The sequence below is a fragment of the Peromyscus leucopus genome, chromosome X (assembly GCF_004664715.2).
Source record: "Peromyscus leucopus breed LL Stock chromosome X, UCI_PerLeu_2.1, whole genome shotgun sequence".
NCBI classification, from domain to species: Eukaryota; Metazoa; Chordata; class Mammalia; order Rodentia; family Cricetidae; genus Peromyscus; species Peromyscus leucopus.
Genome location: NC_051083.1, coordinates 15,454,961 through 15,481,852, shown reverse-complemented (window position 1 = coordinate 15,481,852; position 26,892 = coordinate 15,454,961). Strand labels below are relative to the sequence as shown.

Below are 26,892 nucleotides of genomic sequence, written 5' to 3'. Positions count from 1 at the left end.
CCTCATGGTGGAAGGAGAAAACTGACTCCCATAAGCCATCTTATTACATCCAAGGCAAATAGACAATTATTTTTAGAAAGTATTCTAGTCTGTTCAATTTTCTACTGGAAAGGAAGTACAGAAGAACTTAGGCTTCATGTTGAAATAAAATGGCTAGACTATGACTTTATGCCTCCTCTAAGAAATTAAATAACTACAACATACCATCACATCCACATTTTAAAACTAGATCTGTGCATGGAGGGTTGAAGATAGTTGTCATAAAGTGTTGAGTCACAAAAGCTGCAAAATACTATAGCTGAAGTCAGGTTAAAGTAAAAAAGATAATTGCTTTTTTTCTTTTTTTATTGAGGCAAGTAAACTGACGTCCATGGAGAGTGTTTGGTTTGTTTGAAGCTATTTAGTTGGCTAGTGAAAAAACTTTTTCTAGAATCAGTTGAACCTGAGAAGTATTCTGAAAGAGCAAAGGAATAGGGTTTTGGGAAAAGAGTGGCAGTAAAGGCTGCAAGTATGATGATGAGGAAATATAGTAAATACAGATATGAAGAGCCTTAAATTACTAGTTTATGACTTGATTCATGCTGTAATAACTTAGGGATGCTGGTATCCCGTAAGTGTGACTTGGATCGAAAACAAGGTGTGGGGGAAGGACAGTAGCAGGGTTACTTTGTGTGAAATCTTCTGAAGTTTATGTTGATGGACAGTGGGAGTTGAGTCATTGCTAGACCTCAGATTCTACATTTTGGTAGTTTCTCTGTGTTTTACAAGTGTTTCATGCGAGAAACCATATTGCATGTCTTCGGTGGAATCAACAATTCAGTGAAATAGGTTTTATCATTACTCCTTTGTGGCAAGGGAGAAAACTGAGGCTTAAAGGTTATGTTAATTAGAATTGTTGCTGCTATTGCAAGATACTGAACAAAACAGCCTAAAATAAGAAAATATTCATTTTTGGCTCTTGGCTTCAGGGGTTTCAGCCCATAGTTGCTGGCTTCATTATTTCTGGGACTATGTTAGGGCAGAAGAGCATGACAGAGCAAAATCGCTCTCTTCTCTTCCTGGTAGCCAGAAGCAGAGGCAGGTGGGGAGAGAGAGGGAACCGGTATTATATTTCTAATCTCTCTAGCACTGTATCATGTACCCATCAGATACCTGAAAAGATATGTCCTGGTTTGAGAGTACAGCAATGACATATTCATTTAACAGTGGCTTATAGGGGTGCAATGGTCAACTGAACGTTCATGCTTAATGATGTGGTTATGGTTTGAATGGAAAAGGTCCTCCAGGGTTGTAGATTGAAATTTTGGCCTCTAGCTAGTGACACCAATGCTTGGAAGGTTAGGAGTTTGGGCCTAGTTGGAGAGAGTAGGTTAGTGAGAGGTATGCTACCAATTTGAGTTTAGCCCCATTTGACCATGACTGGAGTGGTTTCTTAGTGACTACATGGTTGAATATTAGACAGTACTTCCTTAGGGAGCCCCCTGGGAGCATCCTCTTCAACTCCTTTTTGAAGCAGGCTTTCAAATGACTTTATTCTTTCAGACCCTTGAGCCTGCAATGGGTAGGGTTAGGCCGATTCATGAGATGTCCTTAAGGTATCTTTGTTGTTTCTCTGATGCAAAGTGTGTGACTTACTTCAAACATTTTTATTTCATTTTATTCATTTATTTTAGAGGGTCCCGGTGGGGTGTGCACTTGCCAGAGCATGTGGAGGTCAGAGGACAAATTGGGAGAACCAGTTCTTTCCTTCCAACATATATGGGGATCAAACTCCGATTGTCCGGCCTGATGACAAGTGGCACTACCTTCTGACCTGTTTCACTGGTCTGACTTCTTATAAATGCTAATGTCTTCAGAAACTCTCTTCCTTAACTCCAATTTACACAGGATTTTCTGAAAGAAACTGCAGCTATCTTAAGACTTTCTGCTCTGCTTTTCACTACCAATCTCACTTGTGAACCTGGCCAACAGCAACGAACAATACTTATGACACAGCTGAAATCATACACACACACACACACACACACACACACACACACACACACACACACACACATACATTCAGAGAATACATGAAGAATGTACTCCAGTCTAAATTCCAATAGCCCAATGGCCACAAAATAAATTGAGAAACACTTATATAAGGGCAGATTTTAGCTTCAGTCCTTGTTTTTACAAAAGAGAAAACTGAATTCTGATCACTTAACCATGATTATGGTGCCAAAATTGGATCTCAAGCCCCAGATTTCCAGATTCCTAGTCCAGCTCAGTGTCTGCCTGTGGTTTCTTTATTAACCTCCAACAAGTGGTCTACTGCTAGCTGGCTTGGAGGCCCTCTAGCCTGACTCAGCATATCCAGTTATGTGCACCTCACTGTCCGCCTTCTACTCATGTTTGTCTTCCATTTCACCTTCCTTTTCTTCCTCCTCCCCCTCCTTCTTTTTCATGTCATTCTTTAAACATTCTTGCAGTAATTTACTATTTGATGGCAATACTTTGAAACATCATTGGGAGAACTTAAAAAATATACAGATGCTGGAGTGCCCTACCCAGAGACTATGATGCCATTAATTTGGTCAGGGCATCAAGAATTTCCAAAATTTCCTCAGTGACTGCAATGTACAACCATATATGAAGAGCTACCCTTTTGTAGGAGTCTCATTATATTACCTGAGGAGATAGGTGTGGTAAGTGTCTTGATCTGCTTTTGGTTCAGGCTGAGTCATAATCAAGTGGATCCTGACTGGGTGACCAGTATCTCTAATGAGTCTTTAAAGTCAGCACTCCGCAAAAATGAAGTAAAACCTGTTTTTTTTCTTTCCTCGCTTTCAGTGTTTTGTTGGTTCTTGTTTCTTGACATGAGAAAGGAATGGAAACAACAGTGAAATGGTATTGGACCAAATGTTTACAACTGAAATTCCCTGCTGAGTTCCTCTAATGACTGGAGAAGAATCATCAGAATCATCGCTCCAGCAACCTGCCTCCCATTCCTCATTGCTCAGCATAATAATAGTCAGGGAGCATCAGGAAAACCAGATGGAACTTGCTCATTCTGCACCAGCACACATGCCCCATTTGGAGACTAATTAAGAAAATAACAAACCTGGCCACATTGGCTGAGAGAGCGCCCCACTGGGGTTTGTAAATTTGACCATGTTTTTCCCGCATGCAGCATATTGATAGACAATATCCCATTGTTGCCTCCTCTTTGTGAGTAATCTAATGATTGTAGAACATGATGCTTGGCACTCTCTCTTGCTTCCCTGACTGTTTTTCAAACTTCCTCTAGTTCCTTTCCTCTAGTTTTCTCATCTTTTCCTAAGAGAAATCCCCTGCAGTCCCCAGCCTTTGTCCTCTCATTGTTTTTTGCCACTTCCGGTGTGGTCCAGAGGCACCAGCACCAGCCTCAGCATCACCTGGCAATTGTTCGAAATGGGGAACCCCAGCCTCACCCTAAACCTGACAGATTTAGAATCTTCATTTGTTTTTAATAAAGAGCTTCAAGTTGACTTGTGTATATATTGTTGTTCTAAGTTTCTGTCCTCTCAGTGCCCTATGTAAATATCTACCCACTAAAGAGATTTCATGAAAGGCCTGCCCTTTTTCTTAAGGTAACTCACAGAGAACCTCCAAGTGTGGATAAAGCTGCCCACACGCCCTGCCTCAGTACCCAGAGACAGCAGAAGTGCAAATTCAATCACGTGTGAATATTGTTCTTATATAAAACCTCTGTAACATTTTAAATTGATATTATTTAGATCGGTACTTTTAAATTGTTTAAATTTAAGCAATTTAAAAAGTTTAAAATGGAAAATAGAATATTATTCTACTTGGCCCTGATACCCCCTGCAAACTCAGAATTGTCTTGTTCTCTGTCAGTAGACATGCCATGCGTTGGTATCTCTGTTACTGGTACCATACCTTGAGATAAGAGACACATCTTTGAAGCTGCCATGTTCCTGAGTACCAGTAGGGAGGGAGTACACATCCTAACTCTTGTAATAACCTTGTTTTGTTGGTGAAAAGAGGCCCTAGTATCCTTTCTAAGGGTTGACACACAAAGGTGTAGGTAGGAACCTAACATAGGAGCACACACCTTTAATTCCAGCACTCCAGAGGGAGAGGCAGGCAGAGCTCTATGAGTTTGAGACCATCCTGGTCTACAGAGTGAGTTTGTGCCAGCCAAGACTACATAGACTGTGTCTCAAAACCAAAAATATGTAAGTAGGACACGAAGAATTCTATGGTGACTTTTCTGTTTCCTGGCCTTAAAGTTTAAGACAAAGTTCTTGCTGTCACTCTATAATAAAATCAAAACTTCCCAATTTGATTGATTTCCCAAGTGGACTATGAGCGGAGCTTTCTAGAGAGTTGCTAAAAGAACTCTAAAACACTGTCTTTAATACTTGTTTGCAAAAATGTGTCAATTTCCCTTTGTTGGTACAGAAACCAAGGATGTGGTAGTTACAGTTTCAGGGGCCAGGTTCTGGGGGCTGGAGAGATGGCTCAGCAGTTAAGGGAACTGGCTGCTCTTCCAGAGGACCAGGCTTTGATTCCCAGCACCCACATGGCAGCTCACAACTGTCTGTAACTCCAGCCCTGGGGGATCCCATCCCTATCCTGGTCTCCTTGGGCACTGCATGTATGTAGTGCATCATAGACATGTATTTAGGCACACCCTCATGCACATAAAATTAAAAATAAATAAAATCTTATAAAAAGTGGAAAGCCCAACTTGTGTAGTTTAAATATACAGTATCATCAGGTCTTCATGTAATATCAGGGACTTTTAAGAATTCACAGATAATATCTTGAGCAGCCTGTGCTTCTCAAGCCTTAGTGTGAGTTCATGCCACCTGGTGATCTGGTCCAAATTCAATTTCTGATTCTGTGGATTTTGGACCAGAGCCTGGGAATCTATATTTCTAAAAGTTCTTAGATGATGGCAAGACTTCTGTTCCATGGATCACACTATGAGGAGAAGATGCATCTGGGATCTCAGAGTTGTTAAAATTTATTTGAAAGTTTTTTTTCCATTCCCAATTTACGTATCAACTACAGTTCCCCCTCCCTCCTCTCCTCCTGCTCACCCTCTACCTTCCCCCCTACTCACCCCCATCCACTCTTCAGAGAGGGTAAGGCCTCCCATGGAGAGTCAACAAAGTCTGGCATATCAAGTTGAAACAGGACCAAGCCCCTCCCCCTTGTATCAAGGTTGAGCAAGGTATCCTTCCAATCTAGGGATAGATTCTGCTTCCACTGCCAGGCCCCCAAAACTGCCCAAGCCACATAACTGTCACCCACATTCAGAGGGCCTAGTTCTGTCCCATGTGGGTTCCCAAGCTGTCATCCCAGAGTCAGTGAGCTCCCACTAGCTCAGGTTAGCTGTCTCTGTGTGTTTCCCCATCATGATCTTGACCCTTTTGCTCATATAATCCCTCCTCTCTCTTTTCGACTGGACTCCAGAAGCTCCACCCAGTGCTTAGCTGTGGATCTCTGCATCTGCTTCCATCAGTTACTGAATGAAGGGTCTATGATGACAATTAAGGTAGTCATCGATCCGATTACAGGGGAAGGCCAGTTCAGGGATCCTCTCCACTATTGCTTGGAGTCTTAGCTGGGTCATCCTTGTCTATTCCTGGGAATTTCCCTAGTACCAGGTTTCTCCCTAACCCCACAATGGCTCCCTCTATCAAGATATCTCTTCTCTTCTCTTCTCTTCTCTTCTCTTCTCTTCTCTTCTCTTTTTCTCTTCTCTTCTTTCTCTTCTCTTCTCTTCTTTCTCTCTCTCTCTCTCTCTCTCTCTCTCTCTCTCTCTCTCTCTCTCTCTCTCTCTCTCTCTCTCTCTCTCTCTCTGTCCCTTCCCTAACTCTACCATCCTGTTACCTCATCTCTTGCCACCTCCCTTTACTTCCTACCCCTCCTCCTTGACACTCCCAATTTACTCTGGAGATCTGATCTATTTCCCATTCTTAGGGGGCCCCATGCATGTCTCTCTTAGGGTCCCCCTTGTTATCTAGCTTCTCTGGGGTTGTGGACTGTAGCCTAGTTATCTTTTGCTTTACTTCTAATATCCACTTATAAGTGAGTACATACCATGTTTGTCTTTCTGGGTCTGGGTTACCTCAGGATGGTATTTTTTCTAGTTCCATCCATTTGCCTGCAAATTTCATGATGTCATTGTTTTTTTTTTTTATAGATAAGTAATACTCCATTGTGTAAATGTACTACATTTTCTTTATCCATTCTTTCTTTGAGGGGCATCTAGGTTGTTTCTAGTTTCTGGCTATTATGAATAATGCTGCTATGAACATAGTTGATCAAATGTCCTTATGGTGTGAATGGGCATCCTTTAGGTATATGCTCAATAGTTGTATTGCTGGATTATGAGGTAGCTTGATTCCCAGTTTTCTGAGAAACCACCATACTGATTTCCAAATTGGCTGCACAAGTTTGCAATCCCATCAGCAATGGAGGAGTGTTCCTCTTATTCTACATCCTCTCCAGCATAAGCTGTCATCAGTGTTTCTGATCTTAGCTATTCTGACAGGTGTAAGATGGAATCTCAGAGTCGTTTTGATTTGCATTTCCCCAATGGCTAAGGATGTTGAGCAATTCTTTAAATGTCTTTCAGCCATTTGAGATTCTTCTGTTGAGAATTCTCTATTTAGCTCTGGAGCCCATTTTTTAATTGGATTGTTTGGTATTTTGATATCTAGTTTCTTGAGTTCTTTATTTTGGAGATCAGCCCTCTGTCAGATGTGGGGTTGGTGAAGATCTTTTCCCATTCTGTAGGCTGTCATTTTGTCTTATTGACCGTGTCCTTTTCCCTACAAAAACTTCTCAGTTTCAGAAGGTCCCATTTATTAATTGTTGCTCTCAGCACCCAAGGACTGAAGTCTTTGCTGTGTACCTTAGAGTCAGGCATCATTATTAGTTTTGTCTGGGAAGATTTAGACTTGTAGGTAGCAGAATTGCTATGTTTATGTGGAGGATAGAGATGTGAATTGAGAAAGCATTAGCTTTATATCCGTGCTGTTCCAGTTAGGGTTGCTGAGGGGAGGACAGGTAGCAAGCCTGAAGCTCTCTAAAATAACTCCAGTTGGGAGGACAGGTGAGAGAGTGCTGTGTAACAACTTGGCAGGAAGCCCTAAAGGGTATTTCTGTTAACTGTCATGAATTAAGAGCTATGGGGACCCACTCCCTTTCTCTAAGTTCCTTTCCACATAATTGTTTCTGCTGCTATATCACCCCAGCCTCCTTTCACTCTCTGTTTGGGGTGGCTTATACAGTCTTCTTCCCCCATAACTCCCACGTTTCCACTAAGTCTCAGCTGTGCTTGGGCCCATCTCTACCACCTGACCTGCTGTCAACATCAACTGTGATTGCTGACAGCTTCATTTCTTCTAGAGTATGCATTTCAAATTGTTGAGAAGAGGAATTTAAAAGCATAGGATGCCTTAGCACACCAGTAGACCTAGGATTTCACTGGGGGAAGGGCCGATGGTATTTGATGTCCAAAGAAAAACAGCTAGCAAAGGTTTCTCTTTCGTAGGGGCTGTGTACCAGGACAGAGTCTGTGGTGTGGGGCAAGCATCTTGCAGCCGAGTCCATGTTATTCATTTCCCTAATGAAGGTCATTTCTGCACGGATGTGGTTCAGTCATAGCCTTCAGGCAGGACCAAGAAACATATCATTTGTTTATTGCTCTGTCATGTCTTCATACTCAGAGGCCAGCCTAATAAGAATATGTTACAGGGTCAGTGGAGGGAATCGGTTAACTAATGAAACTGTTTAAAGCAAACCACCACAGACCTGCTTCTGCATTTTTGAGATATCTTTATTTTAATTCAGCATAGGCAAAGGAGGTTAACAGAAAACGCTAATTAATCCAAAGTGTCAACACAGCCTTAAGCCTCCAGTGCTAAGAATACAGGAGAAGGCAGCAGGCTCCTCTGTAGCTTCCTGTCACTTTCCACATTGGAAATGCTGCGTTCTCATTCCAGGATATCTGAGTGTACCCTGGAGGCATCTCCTCAGAGGGAGTGCACAAGCTCAGTCACCTTCCTGAGTGCTTGAGACAGGAAATGAAGGGATGTTTGAGAAAGCAGACACACAGGGAACAAACCCCAGCCCTTACCCCTAAGACTCAACCCCCACATCTGCACACTTTTGTTCTGTGCTGTTTGTTGGGGGGAGGGGAGGAGAGAGGAGAGAGGGGCATACTCTTTCTCAATATTCCTTCCCACACACAGGCTTTTAGAGAGAACTCTTTTCAGTTTTTATTTGCTGATCAATAAACTCAAGGGTAGGTCTTGTCTGTTCCCAGAGATAAAGAACTGCACGCATAACTACTCTCTATCCAGCTGAACAAGCACCGCTGTTCTCTTTGTTTTTCATGGTGTTTATGTGAGATAAGAAGAAACCGCCCAGATATGATGCATGACCAGGCAAGGTTTTGAGAGAATATTTTATAAATTCATTCCCTATCTTGAACGGTGGGATGAAAAGAATGGGGGAGGGCACCACACACAGGACAAGCTGATTTTTTTTTTCTGGCTTCAAAACAAACGTGTTCAACCAAGGAAAGATTCAGACAGTTTTCAGTTCTGAATATGAAAAGCAAAGAGGAAAATTGTAGTAATTTAAGTAATTCAGTGGCCATTTTCTACCACAAAAATTGTCTGTCATGTGGATTCAGAATCAATACAGGACAGATAAGACCTGTAGATAGCCAAGGAACAAGATATTCCTAGTAAAATAGAAGGTGGATGGAACCAGCATAGAATCATATTAGGTCCAAATCTCCAAAGATCTTGGCAGGTTTCTGATAGAGAACCAGGATGGAGGAGCTGATTTGAGATTAATGATGTAAGACTTTAAACAATAAGATTTGGTATAAAATCAGTTGCTCTTACTAAAGAAAAGAGAGTGTTTTCATATGGCAGATGAATTTGGGGAGCTACAACTTACATAAGTTGAGTTGGAAAACCATTTAGGAGAAATATGCTGTGAGGCTAAGAAAGATCTGAGTCTGGGTGGATGTGACAGTGACAATACATAGGAAGATGGGGTTTTCAGGGGTAGGAAGAAAAGAGAGATAAACTCAAGAGACAAAGGCAGGTGGCTAGTAAAAGGAAAATTGAAACTGAAAGCCATGATGTCATTGTTTCTGGGCAAGTGGAACTGAGGCTAGAGTAAAACCTTAGGGAAGCCGAGCATCACTACATTGTCCATGTTTCTTTCCATGTCTAGGTTCATGAATCCAACAGACTATTGTCTCTCATTTCCATCAACAGATAGTAAATTCCCTATAGGGCAAGACACGTTATATGCTTTCAAGAATCTCCCCTTGATATCTAGTGAGGGCCTTACTAGAATAGTAACTCAATAAATGTTAAGTGGTAAATTAAAGAATAGACAGTTTTGAAATGGGATATCAGTATATAGATCAGGCAAACCAAGAACTTGAGATACTCCTGACTCAGCCTCCCAAGTGCTTGGATTGCAGGATGTATGCTATACTCACAACAGTTTCCTCTTTAAGTAATTATTTTCCTAAGTAAGTCCTAGATTTGAGGAACCCAGAAACTGGATTGTACTTTATTTTTACTAATATTAGGTAAAAGAGAGGGAAGTTATGACTTAGATCATTAGTGTTTTATTTTTAAAGTAATTGGTTAGTCTAATGACAGAGATAAATGATATGTCTGTGTCTTTAGGAGAGAGACCAAAATTCAGTGAGCTTTTTCTTGATCCTAGATTCATTCAGTCAGGCTAGACTGTAGATGACTTTTCCCCGGTCAACCTAACAAGTACTTTTCTATTACTATTTGCCTTTTGGGAAGCTTGGTGTCCTCAGAGCAAGTGCCATGCCTGTCACATTCACAGTCTTAGTGCCAGCACCTCCAATAAGTTTGAGTGGAATGGAGTATGTGCTTAAGAAATGATAGTGAAAAGAAGGGGAGGAAGGATGGAATCAAGGATGGGCTAAAAGAAGGAGGGCTCTGATTTTTTATACTTTATCTAGAACTTACTCATCTCTCACCAAAGTCCCCTCTCCCTTCAACCTCCGTTTTTGTGTTAGGCACCAGAGATTCAAAATGATGAAATGTCAGAGCCTTTGCTCTTAAGGGACTGATAGTCTAGTGAGATACAGAACTAAGACGGCAAGAGGGTAAGTGTTTCATCATAACAGGAAGTCTGGTGATAGAGGAAACAAACCAAAGGAAGCATCCAGTTGGCCCCTGAGGGGAGACAGGTCACAGAGCATAGTGCAAACCAGAAGAGAATACTAACCGACTTCCTCGTGCTTTGGAGGCTTGAAAACCTTCTAGTCTCCCTTCATAATCCGAAAACTGGTTATGCACAGACTGACAAAACCTCGAAAGGCCACAAGTCCTTGCTTCTCAGCCTTTCTCGAGTCAGAGTCATTTTGGTGTTTAAGTGATTTTGTCTTGGCACAACTGGACTTGGCTTTCATTCTGGGAATGCAAGTGGCTGCTTGTTGTAGAGCCTCAAACTAAAGGCCTGATGTCTGGGCCAGACCTATAGCATATACTGTGTTAGGAATAGTAGCTCTGGTAAGTTCTAGTTCTTTGTTAAGCGCGATCCATTAGCATCACCATTTGTTTCTTCCTGAGCAAATTCTTGTTCTTATGACAAGGATTAATGATAGAACATGTAGATGGTGGTCTTTGCATTTTATAACAACCTGTCAGAGCAAAAGTATCTATTTTAAATGTTCTGAAGAGGATAGATAAACTTGAATCAGAAGAAAGAGAACTATGGCAAAACATGAGGGAGGTTTCGTTGGCTAAATTTTTACATATAGGATAGCCTTTTAAAGCCCTGGGATTTAATGTCCGAGGGGACAGAGATAGAAGTCCTGCTTTGACTTTTACTTTTTGGTCTTTCTTTATTCAGGTACTGACCCCAGCACAAATTAAATCAATATGCCAGGCAATTCTGGACTCTGGGAAGCAGTACGCTCTGAAGAAGAGAAAACCATTCCCTCTGATGTATTCTTACTATGGAACTGAATATTTGGGTGAGTGGCACATGCCTATAGGCTGGAGAGTCTCTAATGGTAACATTGAGTAAACAATAAATGCTTTCAGTTTTGCTATTGACCAGTGATTCTCAACCTGTGGGTCACAACCCTTTTGAGGGTCAGATAAACTGCATATCAAATATTTATAACATGATTCATAACAGTAGCAAAATTACAGTTATAATGTAGCAATGAAAATAATTTTATGGTTGGGGTCACCACAACATAAGGAACTGTATTAAAGGGTCGCAGCATTAGGAAGGTTGAGAACCACTGCTCTTAGACTATCATTATTCATGAACAAGAGATATTTTAAAGCATTTGAGAACAAAAATTGAGATATAATTTATTATCTTTTTAAAGTGTGAATGACAGTAATATAAGCATTTTAACATTTATGTTCACAAAAAACAAAAAGTTTTATTATTACCCATTTATTTATTAACATTTATGTTCACAAAAAACTAAAAGTTTTATTATTACCCATTTATTTATTTGAGATAGAAGTCTCAATACATTGCCTAGGTTGCCCTTGAACTACTGGGCTCAAACAAATATCCTGCATCAGCTTCCTGAGGAACTGGGACTATGGGCATATACCATCATGCATGGCTTAATTTTTTGAGATATGATGAACAATTGTCACATTGATTTTAAGTAATGTTTTTGAATAGGGGAATAAGATCAATTTGGTAAGTTTTTAAGTGTTAGCAGATCCCTAACAGGCAACTGAATTACAGTGTCGAATTTTGAGCTCTGATTCATGTAAAAAAAAAAAGTGACTCCCCCCAGTTTGAGTTCTTACACTCCTGAGCAAGATTTGTAAGTTCCTTTGAAAGCTACACTTAAACTGAGTCTCTTTCCTCTAGATTCTGTCTACTGTAGTTTCCACGCACAAAGTGACCTCTTACCTTTAAACTATTAGTTATCTTCCTTTTACCTAGAATATTTCACTTCCCACAAGCTCTTCATCTATTTGTAATACCCAGACTTCAAAACTTGGTGCAAATCTTATGAGATATACTGAGACACAGTCTATGTCTTAGGGAAAAAGGTAGTTGAAGCCTATCTTGAGAATCATTAACATGTTTCCGGTATTTTCCCCTGGAGCGAATAGGGTGACATCATGGCCTCATGCCCACACTGTTAATGGAGTCCTCACTGTAGCTTATTATAATTCGTGACTCACTTGTTCAACTGCCCTGTCAGGTTTTGTGCACATTCAGGATGGGGATTCATCCATTTAGCTTTGTGATCCTTGGCCCTTTGCCACGGAGGCTGCATTTAATGAGGGTACCCGAATGAATGGATGAATGGCTAATGAGCAACATTAAGTGAGAGTTTTCCCCAAGAAATTTTGCATTCTTTTCTAAGTCTTTGTAGGATCAGACTTTGAAACAGGATTTGAGTATAAAAATCTATTTGAAATGTGATCCTAGAAAGCATTGCTAGGGAAGTGGAGAAATGAGACAAGGAAGAGGAAGAATTTCCTTTGCGAAATAATGAGCAGTTCTGGATATCAGCGGCTTTGTGTTAGACTTTTGAGTCGCTTTGACAAAATGCCTGATGTTACAACTGAAGGGAAGAACGACATTTTTTGGCTCATGGTTTCAAAAGTTTCATTCTATTGTTACTTGAATGAATTCATTCTGGGCACATAATAGGGATGAACATGGTAGCAGAAGCATATAGTAGAGTTTACTCATCTCGTGGTAGAGAAAAATCAGGGAGAGGGAGGGGCCTGAAGACCCTCAAAGATATCCACCAAGCAGCCTACTTCTTGATAGGCCCCCATACTCTAACATTTCCACAATCTCCCAAAGTAGCACCACTCACTGGAGAACAAGCATTTCCTCTATATTCTGATGGCAAATATTTCATATTCAAACTGGAATAGGCTCAGTCACACTGGAGACTCTTAGAGGTCATAATGGGGCATGCCTCAGAATTGTCTTACCCAAAGAATGAGGAAATTCAGGTCTTTATCTATTCATTTCCTGCTTTATTGGTTGGCTGCTCCAGGGGTGTTAATTTTGCCTTATCCCCATATGCTGAGCATATTCTTGTGGCCAGAGAAAAACTCAGGCAAAATAAGAACTATTTAGGTAGGAAGTTTTGGAAGCATAGGTGCACTGAATGGAAAGTTTGTCAGGGTGCTCTCAGTGTCTTTTATAGTTCTTTTATTAATAGTTTTTTAAAAGAGAAATTGACAATCTGGCCATTGATGTACATATTGCAAACCAAATTTCTGGTAAATATGTAAATACTTTCCTGAAAACACAAGCTTCCTTGTAATAATTATTATCAATATATAAAATGCAATATGTCTTAATATAAGACTAAATAGTATGCATCATATATATAGTCTAAGTTGTATATGTTATATAATATATACATATTTACACAAATATTGTTTATTTGTATAAATAATGAAGCACTAATAAAGGAATTGGCCTAGAGGATTATAAGGCTGCAAAATCCAGACTTAAAAAGGTCAATGTTGTAAGTTTCAGGCTGAGTCCAAGTCTATAGGGAAAAGACAAATTTCTAAGCTGGAGAATTATTTCTTAGCATTTTTGTTTCAATCAGGCCTTGAAGAGTGGATGAGGACTGCCTACCATTGACAAGGGCAATCCTCTTTAATTCAAGTACTTACAGGTTCAACTTTTATTGTTTCCACAAGACTCAAAAAGTTGTACTTAGAAATAATAGTCAAAAAAAAAATACCTGGGCAACATCTTGCCCAATTAAGTTGTCACATAGACTCATTCATCATACTCCTGCTACACATCTATTATAGAGTACTCCACTTATGTTCTGTAGTTTTTCAAATATGGCTCACTTTCTGAACTGAATGGGGAGGTCTCTTCAAGAATATGGGCAAACTCATATTGATCTTTGTATCTCCATGGTGAGATAATGTCCAAAACACAGGTATTCATTGTGAAGATTTAAATGAATTGATGCCAAGAGAAAGGATTTTTTTCTGTTTTGTTTACTCTTCTATCCTTAGCACCTAAAGCATCTGGTGCATGGTAGATGCTTAATACTTAGATTTTGAATGGGTTGATGGATTATTAAGATATCTAGACAAAATTGTTTTCAAGTACTTTAGGAACATTTTCATAAAATCAAAATTTCTGTGAAGAGCTTAACAGTTTAATTAGGGTTTATGGTCCATATGGTTTCAGTCGTAAATACAAATCTGCTGTATGACATGAAGGAAGCAGAGAACAACGTGCAAATGGATGAGTATAGCTACGTTCCAATAAAACTTTATTTACAAAAGTAGTGAGCCAGATTTGGGCTGCAAGCTGTACTTTGCTGGTGGTTTAGTTTTTTTTTTTTTTTTTGTTAGCAACTCAATTGTTATAATATTGTATGTGCTTTCAAGTAATATTTTAATGTAAAACAAATCTCATTATTTTCTTTTCACCAGATTAAACTACCTCCCCTCTCTTGGTGGATAAATGATGCTTGCTTTGTCTACACAGGGGCAGCTCATGGCCTGTCATCCATTCTCCAGATGCTTCTTTCTTACCATGAACATCTCAAGCCTTCAGATCAGGAGCTGGTGTGGCAGAGTGTGGACTTCCTCATGGAACAGGAACAGAATTGCAACTGGCCTCCTGAGCTCGGAGAGACCATCGAGAGAGAGAACGAACTGGTCCACTGGTGCCACGGTGCTCCAGGTCTCCCACACACTGTTGTCTGAAAAACAGGGCCTTTCACCTAGCTTACACAAAGAGAGTTCATTTTTTTCTGAGATTTGAGGGTATTTCTCAACCTAGCTCATAGCTATCAAGTTGAAATTTTTGAAAACTAAAAAATATGTTGATCTTTAAAGGACTTCTGAAAACTGTTCCATAGGTTTAAAAAATCTCTCTCTATATCCATAGTGGTAAACAAGCACTCCTTCAAAATGTAATGTGGATCACAGATATAGTCCAAACTTTCAGGGTATCTGAGTGCTAGAGTGAATGATTAATATCCTCAGAGTTCTGGGTTTGATTCCCAGAATATATGCACAAAAAGAATCAGTAGCCCCATATTCAAAAGCAAAAAGAAATGGGTAGAATTCATTTTAATAATGTATAACTCCAATATTATTATTTCAATAGGTTACTGATTTAAAAATGATTTAAAATGGCTGGGCTAGGGACAAAAAGCACTGCTGGTAGAGGACCTGGGTTCACTACAGAGCACTAAAAAATGATAGTATACAGTCTTTAAAATATTAGAATCTTTACAATTCAGTGTGGATTTTACACTTACATAACATTCTAATCAAATGCTACATTTCAAAATTTTGTTAGCTACATTGGAAGGTACACATACTCAGTTTGATCATTTATTTGGTGGCCCCTGGCCTAGTAACAGCTTGTTGTAAATTTCTATACATCCCAGTGAATCACAATGTGTATTGATCCTAATGAAACTTGTATTAATCTTTAAGTTTGAGACACATAGTTTTGGAATTCTTTTTCAGTTGAGTATTTCCAGTAATAACTAATGAAATGTCTAGAGAAATGAGAATCCATCCCCCAATTCTGAATTCTGAAATTGAGCCTTGAAACTAGACAGACTTCATTACCTACCTTTCCCTATCCCACCTTTTTCAAATCCCATTACATTACTAACTAGTCTTCTGGAGAAGGAATAATGGAAAAGAAGTTAAATTCAAACAAATCAATTCAGTTCATTGGCAAAGAGAGTAAAATATCAAATAACACAGTTATCAATTTTGTTCTGTGACAATTACATGTGTATATAATGCTTTATAATTACTTTTACCTCCTAAATTTTTTGATTATGGAAGAGTTTAGTTTGCAGGGCTATGCTTCAAACAGAAGAGCGCAGCTTTAGGTTGCATTTGATTTATCTTTGTCTTGTTATCTGATTTTTATTGCCTCCCTTTTCCCTTTACTGTTATCTGATTTTTATTGCCTCCCCCTTTCCCTTTAATTAATGTTCTTTAATCAAACTAGACTTCTCTTTTTTCCTTGATACAGTTTGAGGTGATGAATAATATGTCACCGTCCATTGTCATATTTTCTCTGCCTGCCACATTTAACTATGGAAGGAATGGCAAACTGTGTATTTAAAAAAGTGCTAGGACATAGTACATTATGTTCAAGCTAACTGATGCCAGGGATAATTTGTGCCCATTACTTCTTGCTTTGACCTTTTTATGGGAAAAAAAAACCACATCAGTTATTTACCATCCTGGAAATTAAGTTTCTTGTTATGCTCGATATTTCTATTTCTCCTTCCTCTTAATCATTCTCAGCAATGGTCTCTGGCTATTCTCCAAGCATCCCAGGATTCTTGAATTTTGGAGATGTCCCAAATTAAATATAGAATATTTTAAAAGGATTCAATGTGCTAGGAAAAGCCCTTAATAGAGTAGAAAGATAATTTACTAAAACGAGTGGCTGAGCCTGTTACTGAAGTAGGTGTTTAAATGGCTGTTAGTCTACCCTTTCTGTATACCAGATGCATGCCATCTGTTTTAGCAGGTCATGGATTAAGACACTGCAGCATAGGATTCATGACACTGGAGACTTTATTTATCCTCCTTAGCAATCATTCTAAGTGTTTTGAGAAGAGTGACATAAATACATTGCTTCAAAACAAAACAAAAGACATTAAGTTCATGTAGTCACCAGAGTATCAAAAAGAAACTGATTCACTAACGAAATAAGGTCCATTATTTCTGCTAACCCCAACCCTCACCTAAGAGTGATTATAACACTGGTAATTGCAGGTCAAAGACAGTCAAAAGCTCGCTGAAGTTGACTACAATAAATTTCTCCCTAAATCTAACAAGAAATGGCCTAGAAAAATAATTTCATTTGTTTGAGGAAAAAAAATGAGAATAGATTTATGAACAGCACAGATGGTTTGGGATGACAGACCATTCCTGTGATTAAAAACCTGCCAGAGATAATCTACAATGTGGAGCTTCATTAATATTACTTATCCACACCTCAGTTTCCTATTGGCTTTCTTTTAGCCCAGCTCTCCAAGTGACTACCCTAGTTATTATGAATGAAATGTAGAAATAGTTCCTGACTATAGATTAACAATTAAGGGGTCTAATTGTAGCTCTAGCACTAACCAGCTAAGTGACCTTGAGAAAAGTCACTTTTTAAAAAATCTGAAATGAGTGTGTTGAAGTAGAATAGTGAATCTCAGTTTTTTTGTTACCACTGGCACATTTTTACATCTGGACCTTTGCCATTCCTTAGGGATATATCTCAGATGCTTTTATAAACACCCACATTTATAAATACCTACAGTGATATATAGGTTTGTCTCCCTAAATACAATAAAGTATTGCAGGAAGACTCATGTGATCCCTTCATAACCTTGATCACTCTGAAATACAGGATGGAAGTCATTTGCAGAATCATTAAAACAAATGCTGTGGCTAAAATAACCTTCCTGACTGCATCAGGTTACATCATTACTTTGGTAACACTGACAGTGCACTTCCTTTACTCTGTGTGAAACACAGGTGTGAGCAGTTTTGAAAATTTGTTCCACCAAGGCTCTTGGGTCGGTGACTTTGGATAAAGAGCAAGGCTCCTGAAGCACAGGGTGGGAAACTAAGTTTTGTGATGACTCAGCCAACTTACACATGGAGCGGGAATCTGGGTGCTCATGCTCCAGTATGTTGAAACAGTGTATTCTACCTGCCGCAAGTCTCTGGAGGACCCACGTTTCAAAGATTTAGTCTCCCCAAACCATCTTCATTAACTTATAATCGAATCTCCTGGTTGTATTTGGCAAAGTCATACACTCTCACATGTACAGGAAACACAGTGATATGTGTTTCATATCATTGAATACTAATTAGTGATCCCAGGAAAAAGCTGTGCTAGTTCCCATTACAAAGAAACATGACGTCCTTTCCTTTAAGAGTTAGGAGTGTTGGGATGGTTTCCATTAGGCCAGAATAGGGGCTAGCCAATTTAGAACATTTTCAATGCCCCTACACATACATCAATCTGTAATCCAGGCTTCAAGGACAGGACTTTTTACTCTGGCCAGAACCATATGATCCATAGCTTGTAACTGTCTGGGGCTAATAGCTTGGTATAGCAATTAAACCATCTCAGTCTGTCTTTTTTTTTTTTTTTTTTACATCTCTGCTCTGCTTCCAGTGCCAGCTTCTGCTAGAGCAGTGCTTCTCAACCTTCCTAATGCTGTGACCCTCTAAATACAGTTCCTCAGGTTGCGGTGACCCCAGTCATGAAATTATTTTGTTGCTACTCCATAACTGTAATTTCGCTACTGTTATAAATGGTAATGTAGATATCTGATATGCTGGATATTTGGTATGTGACCCCTGTGAAGGGTTTGAGACCCACAGTTTGATAACCACTGTGTTAAGGTGATAAATGAGGTATCACAGAGACAACAGACATTTGTGGAATTATTTGGTGGCAAAACTACCACAGCACAGATGAGGAGAAAAGAAAGGAATATGATAAACTTCCTACCCTCTGGTGGTTTGTCTTCTAGCAGGGGAAAACAGATCGTTTTAATTTGGTTATGTATAAGTGTTACATTATAGAGAGAGTGAGATAGGATCCAAGAAAAGAGATTTCTCATGCTGCCGCCAGATTCAGTGAAGGCTTCCTAAAGAAAGTGATTCCTGAGTTGAGTTGTGCCAAGAAAAGCAGGAGGCTTCTTCCAAGAATAACAGACACTCAGAAGCATGGAAGCATCGCAGATAGTTTGGTTTGATGGGAGTGAAATGATTCAGTCGGAGAAGAAGAAACTAGCAAACAGAGCAGGATGCTGATCATAAAGGGCTTTCTGTATCATGCTAAGGTACCTGTATAATAGGGAACCCTTTAGCTTTCCTTGGCTAAAACACTTCCCACCTAACTCTCTTGTGTGCGTGTCTGGAAGCAGAGCATACTCTCAGGGGAACCTACTAGGCCAAGGGTCATAGGACAGAAACTAAGAAAAGCTAGAGAAGTGGCTTCCATGGAGACTAGCTTTACTCTTATTCTGAGGGATGCTAATAAGCACAAGGTACACTAAAAATCTGGTTCTGTCTTGAGGCAAGCGAGTAGGCTGTTTTTATCCATCCATGATAGTCAGCTCCAGAGAGCTGTGTACACGTTACGATTTTCTGTTTGCCTGTGGGGAAGTCTCCAAAGATGGGAATCCAGGAGGTATGTTGGCAGCCAGCTGTTAGAAGAACTCAGACATGGTCTACTTGCTGGTAAGATAAAGGGGAGCTGAGTCAGGTACCTCATTGATTCCTGCTCATCCTCTAGTACTCAATTAGATGATGACAGTCTAGTAGACCTTTCCTACCAGCATCTGTAGGCCAGGGACCCTCCTGTGTGTTTCCATAAGTATATTTGTGCCTACTTTATACCTCCAGATTAAGCTCTAAAAGCCATTAAAGACAGTGGCATTTTAAAATCAGTATCTGCCATATAGTTCATGCTCAATTGATACCTAAACAGCTGCCACATCCTATGAAATTATTCTTTGGCACGTTTCATTTCCATCTTTCTGCCAACAAAACTAGCTCAGACCTATCCCACCTTTCTTTAGGTCTTTCCTCAGTACTGTGTAAGACCAATCACATTGTTATGCAAAAATCAAAGCCTACCAATTCATAATAAAAGACTTCTAGTGGCTCCCTATTACCCACAGTATACAGTCTAAAATGCCTAACAGAAACTATCATACCATCCATAATCTGAACTCCTTCTTCTACCCTCCCAGTGCCTTGGTTAACATGCTGCCACACTGACCTTGTGGTTTTTGTCTTAGATGTCTCTGAACCTCTTAGTCTCTGTGGTCTTGGTGCTTAATATGCTTTCCCTGCCTCATCTTAGGCCTCGGGCTTTCCATGCAGCCTACAAACCCCAGAAAATCCCAGCTTCTGTTCAAGGCTTCCCCTGACTGTTTCCTTCAGGACAATTTCACTTGTCTGATCTCTATAGTTTCACTGACAGTACCATTCATTGTATGCTCCAGCAGCAACATGGAGCCATGCCTTATTTGATGTTAGTTACAGTGTCTTAACTGAAGGGCATATGCCATCGTTAGCATTCGTTTTAGATTCCTCAGTGCCAGTGCTAGCTGTACAATTTGGGAGACCTATTACAAAATACAAAATTACTAATTTTGGAAAAAAAACTATTAAGAATCTCAAGATAGTAACAGCAGAGTATTAAGCCCAGTATGGGACCCTTTGAGGAGCAAGCTGCTTTGCCCTGGAAGCTTGCCTTACACCATGGCCGCACATGGGTTTTCTACATTTTTTCTTCTCTAGCAAGTTATCTATAAATACTCAAATAAAATCTCAAAGCAACGAGAGGCAGAGAGACTCTTAGTGGGAGATCTCATCAAGATACCTACTCCATTCAAGGCCATTGCTTCCACTTGAAAATATGAGTTGGGAGGGTACCGGGCACAAATCCCAGAGCCTCACACTTGCTACCACTGTGCTAGTCTCTTAGCCTTTCTCTGTAATCTGTATAGGAGGAAAGTATGCAGGAGGCAGAGTCTTCTTGGATTATTAATATCTTTGACTGCGGACCACCAGACCTTGCAACTTGGGGAAAATAATTTCAGTTAATAGTTGTTTTTCTGCTCTTGCTTCTGTAGTGGGTATTACCTTCGTTGGCAAGTTTTGAAGGAATGTTCCTTTCCATGGAGCACTGACCATGGGAAGGACTCACTTCAAAGCTGGATTAGACATCTTATTGAGGTTGTTTGATAACACTGCTATTCTTGGAAAGACTCCTAGTTTTGCTCTTAAGGAAAAGGGTATTGTTATAAATATGTAAACATTGCAAATTCTGAACTTCTAGGGGGTGATGGTTCATATTTATTGATGTGCTTCAATTAAAATGTTTCTCTTTCTCCAAAAGCCAGCTCCATGATAAAATTAAAACAGCTTAAACTACTCACACAGGAAAAAGCCCACTCTCATGTAGAACATTCCATAGTCTTGCTACCAAACGCATAATGCCCAGAAGTCCACTTTTTGGAAATGTAGCTAGGAATGTAAAAAACAAAAAACAAAAAGGAAATGTAGTAGCTCAGGCCACATCTTAGACACACTGTGCTAGAATATGTAGTGATTCATAAGGTGTACACCTTTGAGAAGCTGTATATTATTAAAACCTGAAAGTCACCTCTTAACTATCTTTGATGTTTTTACAGGAATTGCTTATCTGTTTGCCAAAGCTTATCTCGTTTCCAAGAAACCACAGTACCTGGACACATGTATCCGGTGTGGGGAGCTAACATGGCAGAAAGGCCTGCTGAAGAAGGGGCCAGGAATTTGCCACGGTGTAGCCGGCAGTGCCTATGTTTTCCTTCTGCTGTACCGTCTTACAGGAAACTCCAAGTACATCTACCGTGCCCAAAGGTCAGTGGTTTTCATGTGCATATTCTTAGAAATCCTTTTTCCCCCCATTGAGACAAAGTCTCATGCATCTTAGGCTGGCCTTCAAGTCACCATATAGTGAACAATGACCTTGAGTTTCTGATTCTTCCTACTTACATCTTCCAAGTTCTAGAATTACAGGTGTATACCACCACACCATTTTATGTGGTGCCAGGGATTTAAGACCAGAGCTTTTGTGTGCTGGGCAAGTACTCTACCCACTGAGCTACATCCTGAGTCCTAGTTTTGGAAATCTTAATCTAATTAACTTTCTAAGTAGGTAATCCAGCCACCTGGTTTCAAATGTGTAAAAAGGAGCACAGCGACTCAGCCCCCAGCCATTTAATTGACTTCCCTGGGGGTACTGTCTTGTTTGTCTTCCCAAGAATGTTCTCTCTAAAACCAAGCATATGGGAGTATGTGTCAAAGTTTGTCCTTCTTCTGCAAATGATAGTGCTTTGTTATTTGCTGACCATGAAGGGCTTCTTCTTCCAACCTTTTTGGTGAACATTCTTGCTAAACTAAGAACATTTTACTCCAGCTGCTTCCAATATTTTCATTATAAACGATGCTACCTTTGACACACAGATGACTAGACTATCCTTTCCTACCTTCTGTCTAGGAGGAAAGTAGACTGTGCAGGAGACAGAGTCAGCTTAGATTACTAATCTCTTTCACTGTGAACCTCTAGACCTTGCAACTGAGGGAAAGAATTTCTGTTAATAGTTGTTCTGTCTTTTGTTTCTGCTCTTGCTTCAGTAGTGGATACTACTGTTGTTAGCAAGTAAACTCCTGGAAATGGAATTTTGGAGCTAAAGGCTATATAGATATATTTTCTAATAATACATATCATCTAATTTGATAATGCTAAATTCATCCCTGTAGTTTATTCCCTGAAATCCTGATAAATATGGAAACAAGATGTAGAACAGACAACATTATTTTGAATAGAAATAACTCCACACCAATTAACTGTATACACTATGCCAAGAAGACCATGAGGGCATTTGGAAGCTGTCTATGTAAGTTGTCAGAAGAGGTCCTGGTTTTCTGTGTGGCACTTCTAAACTAGGAGGCTTCTCACACCGCCCCCCCCCATATGATTTGATTCCCTTGTATCTGAATTGTCACTTGGTAGAGACCAAAAAATAGTCCCTCATGGTTGTGAGAATTCCTTTTAAAGGGATATACCCAGAATCATATTGGCTATGTGAAATATCGCCCACTTCTCAGGGGTATTTGCAGGTTTAAATAAGTTAACACATGAAAATTATTTTATTTTTTTAAGTTTTATAAACTTTATTATAAAAAAGAACTTGAAAATAAATACAAGAAAATCATTTAAAATAGTGCCTGGAATATAGTAACTTCAATGTAAAGGTTAACTGTTATTACTATAATTTTGAACTTTATTATTCCTTAGTTTTACCTATGCATATGTATATATACACACATGTATTTATACATATATATGCGTATGTGTATCTATGTACATTTTGGTTCTAGGAATTAAACCTAGAGCTTCACATGTGCTAAAGACACACTTTACCATTAAATCATACCTCAGCTCTCACTCTACTTTCAATAGGTTCCTATTTTATATGTATATATATATATGTGTGTGTGTGTGTGTGTATGTGTGTAATATATATATATATATATATATGTATGTATGTACTATTTTAACCTACAATTTTGAATGAGTAATTTTAGTTTGAATAGATTTATTTCATTGGGTGTTTTGTTGTTGTTGTTGTTTTTTGGTATTTTTTGGTTTTTCAAGACAAGGTTTCTCCGTGTTATCGTCCTGGAACTCACTCTGTAGACCAGGCTGGCCTTGAACTCACAGAGATCCGCCTGCCTCTGCCTCGCAAGTGCTGGGATTAAAGACATGTGCCACCACCGCCCAGCTTATTTCATTGTTTTAAGGAGTTAAATAATTATTCAATGAAGTTGTATCATAATTAATTCAATCAACTTCTAAGTAATAGAAACTTGATATGTGTTAAATATTTACTAATATAGGCAAAATTGCCTCAAATGTCATATCCAATATTTACATCCAATGCAATACACACACACACACACACACACACACACACACACACATTATGGTGGTAGAAGGATTTATGTAGGAAATATTTTAAAATTACTGTATACCCCAGAGTCTCATTCATGCATGCTAGGTAGGCAAGCAGTCTATCATTGAGTACTCTATTCCTGACCTAAAATTTTAGAATTGAAACCTTCAGGTTTATATATATTTCTTAGTCTAAAATGAACCTAACTTTATCCTTTCCTTTCCTACCCTCCCCCATTTTTTCCTATTGTGGTGGTTAGGTTAAAGATTACAACTCTTCCTTAAAATATACTATAAATGTTTTCCTTCATTGCTATTTCTTTTTCATCTAAAATTTTTATTTTATTTGGGTGTGGATGTTTTGCCTGTATATGCATCTATGCATCACGTGTAATCCTGATGCCTGTGGGGACCAGAAAAACAAAGCAGGTTTCCTAGTAATGGAATGATAGACAGTTGAGAGCTGCTATGTGGGTGCCGAGAATCAAGCTGTCCTCCTCTGGCAGAGCAGCCAGTACTCTTAGCTGCTGACCCACCTCTCCAGCCCCTTCCTTTTCCATATTTCCCCTCTTGTTCCTGAATTTTTGTCACATGAAAGTATTAAGTGTTGTTCTTGTGAAAGTCATCCATTTTCCTTTTAGGACTTTGTATTATTTATAAAATTATCTTAGGTAACAAAAGGGTAACTAACACTGACACTTGCATTTTTGTGATTTCATTTTAACATGAAAAAGTTTTACTCATCTAGAAATTATTTTTCGTTGGCACTAGATTGTTTTCTACCTTTGGTCACTGAAAACATTTTTAGCATAGCACTGTGATTTAAAGTTAATGTCGATCACAAATTGAAGCGTTAGACATGAATGGCCACTTTGCTATTTCTACATTTTAGTGTTTACTTCTAATTTTTCTTTACTACTCTCACGCATTTTGTTTTTCAGCTTGTAATTTGTCACTTTAAAAACAGACCTCTGCAATTTAGTTGAAATTTTACTGAATTATAGGTTATTTCCATTAGAATTATTAATGTCTTTAAAATATAAAGGTTTTCCATTCAAGATCAAGGTATACCTTTCCATTTATTTAAGTTCAAAAGTGTCACTTAGTTAATTCTTGATTTTTATGAAGTATGTCTTTGTAATTCTTCTTAGCATTTTTTGTTTTGTTTATTTCCAAGTTTATTACAAATGAATTTTTCTCAAGGAATCTTATTTTAGGCCATTTATTATTGATACTTATTAAATTTTTAAAAAGCATATATATTAGTACAGTTTATCATCAATTTCTATTTTTCATGTAAATCTTCATTGAACCTTGTAAGTATGAAGTTTTCACAATTACTATCATCATAGAACTTACTGATTCCATTATTGTTCTGCCAGTTTTCTATTAGATTCAATTGGATTTTCTTATGCACACACACATTATACACAAGTAATTATGACTATAACCTCCTTTCTTCTAGGCAGTCATACTCTTTTTGGTTTTCTATTGCGTGAGTTCCCTACAACAATGTATCCCCATAACAAGCTTGAATAGTAAAAGGGATAGAAAACATCATTGCTTTTATGCTGAGTGCCCGAGGATCTTCCATTTTACCACGGTCTTTTATATTTACTTTTTATAATGTATATCATGCTAGAGCTACACTCCTATGTTCAAGGCAATCCAGTAGATTTCTATGAGGACTGAAGGTAAAGACCGAAGTCTGCGCTTTGAGTGAGAGGTCCTAACAGCACCTAGATTCCCATTACGTTTGATTTCATCTCCTATTCTCTTTCTCCTTGTTCTCTCTACATGTTGAGGTTCTTGTGATTCCTTTACCATTACACCTCAAGGCCTTTTCAGTTTTGTTTCTCTCCATCTATAATTTTCAGTTTCTTCCTATGTCTCCTGGCCCCCTAGCTTGTCTACATTTTGCTCCCAGTATCCTCTACCTATAATGTTCACTTTGTACATATATTTCTTAGCTTTTTAGAGTAAAAGTCTAAATGACCCAGAAAGGTTTTCTCATGATAATGAATACAATATCCAGAGTTAAAATAAGCTATCAAATATATTGGATATTAGCATATGTGCTCTGAATGTACTAGCATTTGTGAGCCTTTTATTTTCTTTGTGTGATGATTCAGACCCATAATTGTAGCTATTTAAGAGGCTTATATAAGAGGATCACAAATTTAAAACCTTCGTAGGCTGCAAGGGGGAGGACAAGGTCAACCTGGGCAACTAGTGAGACCCTGCCTCCCACCAGTGAGACTGTCAGCTGGTGATAGGGCTCAGTGGTAGCGTGCTTCCTTAGCACACACATGACACAGCTTTCTAACCTGTCTCCCTGAAAGCTGACCTGTTGCTTTTCAGATGCATCACAGGAAAGTCATTAGGGCATACTCCAGGATAATGTGTTTCATCTGTTGGACCACTTCCGCCAGAGGCCCTAAAACATCTATTTGAAAAGATTGGGTGACCCTCTCTATTTCCTGGTTTGCCAATCTGAGTGTTCAGAGCTGTAGTTAGAACATTTTGAGTTCCAGAGTTCTTCATGAAATTTCAATTTCTCACTCGCAGGTAGAAAGTTATAAAATGCAGATTTATTTGTTAGTGGACCACAGACTCATGCCATGGCTCAACAGAACATGTAGGCCACTTTAGTTGGCTTTCTGATGGTCATTTGTGACGAGAAGGGTTTTTCAGTTGTTGAAAACCTTGATATAGTGCTCCAGTACTGCCTTCCTGTAATGTTTGTGATTCCCCATATATTTGATGGTCTTCCTACTGCATTTAATTATTGTCAAGACACATTAACACTTTTTCCTTGTCTTGTTTGTCCTCCCAAGGAAAAGGTTCTTGGTTTTATTAGTTTATTTTTCTCTTTTGCTTCTTACTTCATTAATTTCTGTCTTGATTTCCCACTATTCCTTTTCTATTGTAACTTTTATATTACTCTAAAGTTGGCATATGAAATAATTGGTTTCATTATGACATCTTCACTCACATGTGTCATTATACTTTTGTCTAATTCACTGTCTGTCCCCTGTTCGCCTTCCCTTGTGCCCACTCTGCATTGGCGACTGGTCTCTTCCTCCAGGTAGCTCCCACTCTTGCTTCTTCTGTGTTATCGTCTGGAGCTTAAAATGTCCAAATGAATAGCTTCTCATTATCAATTAATAATAATTTATACATGATAACTTTTTCTTAGCTCAGTTTTTTTTATAGAACCATTAGGTTTTTATATGTACTGTAGCCAATATTGTCAATTCTTTTTAGCTCTATAATTACCATTCAGGCTTCTATTTTAACTGAGAATTACTGAGAAAATTAATTGGT

General features: G+C 38.9%; 1 protein-coding gene across 1 annotated transcript in view; it reads left to right on the top strand.

Annotated features, from left to right (window-relative positions):
- Lancl3 (LanC like 3) overlaps positions 1–26,892 on the top strand; it is a 107,514-nt gene that overhangs the window by 71,084 nt on the left and 9,538 nt on the right. Inside the window, exons 2-4 of the mRNA XM_028881404.2 lie at positions 10,927–11,050; positions 14,548–14,745; positions 21,260–21,467. Of these exons, the coding sequence (XP_028737237.1) occupies positions 10,927–11,050; positions 14,548–14,745; positions 21,260–21,467 (530 nt within the window). The remainder of the gene's footprint in view (positions 1–10,926; positions 11,051–14,547; positions 14,746–21,259; positions 21,468–26,892) is intronic.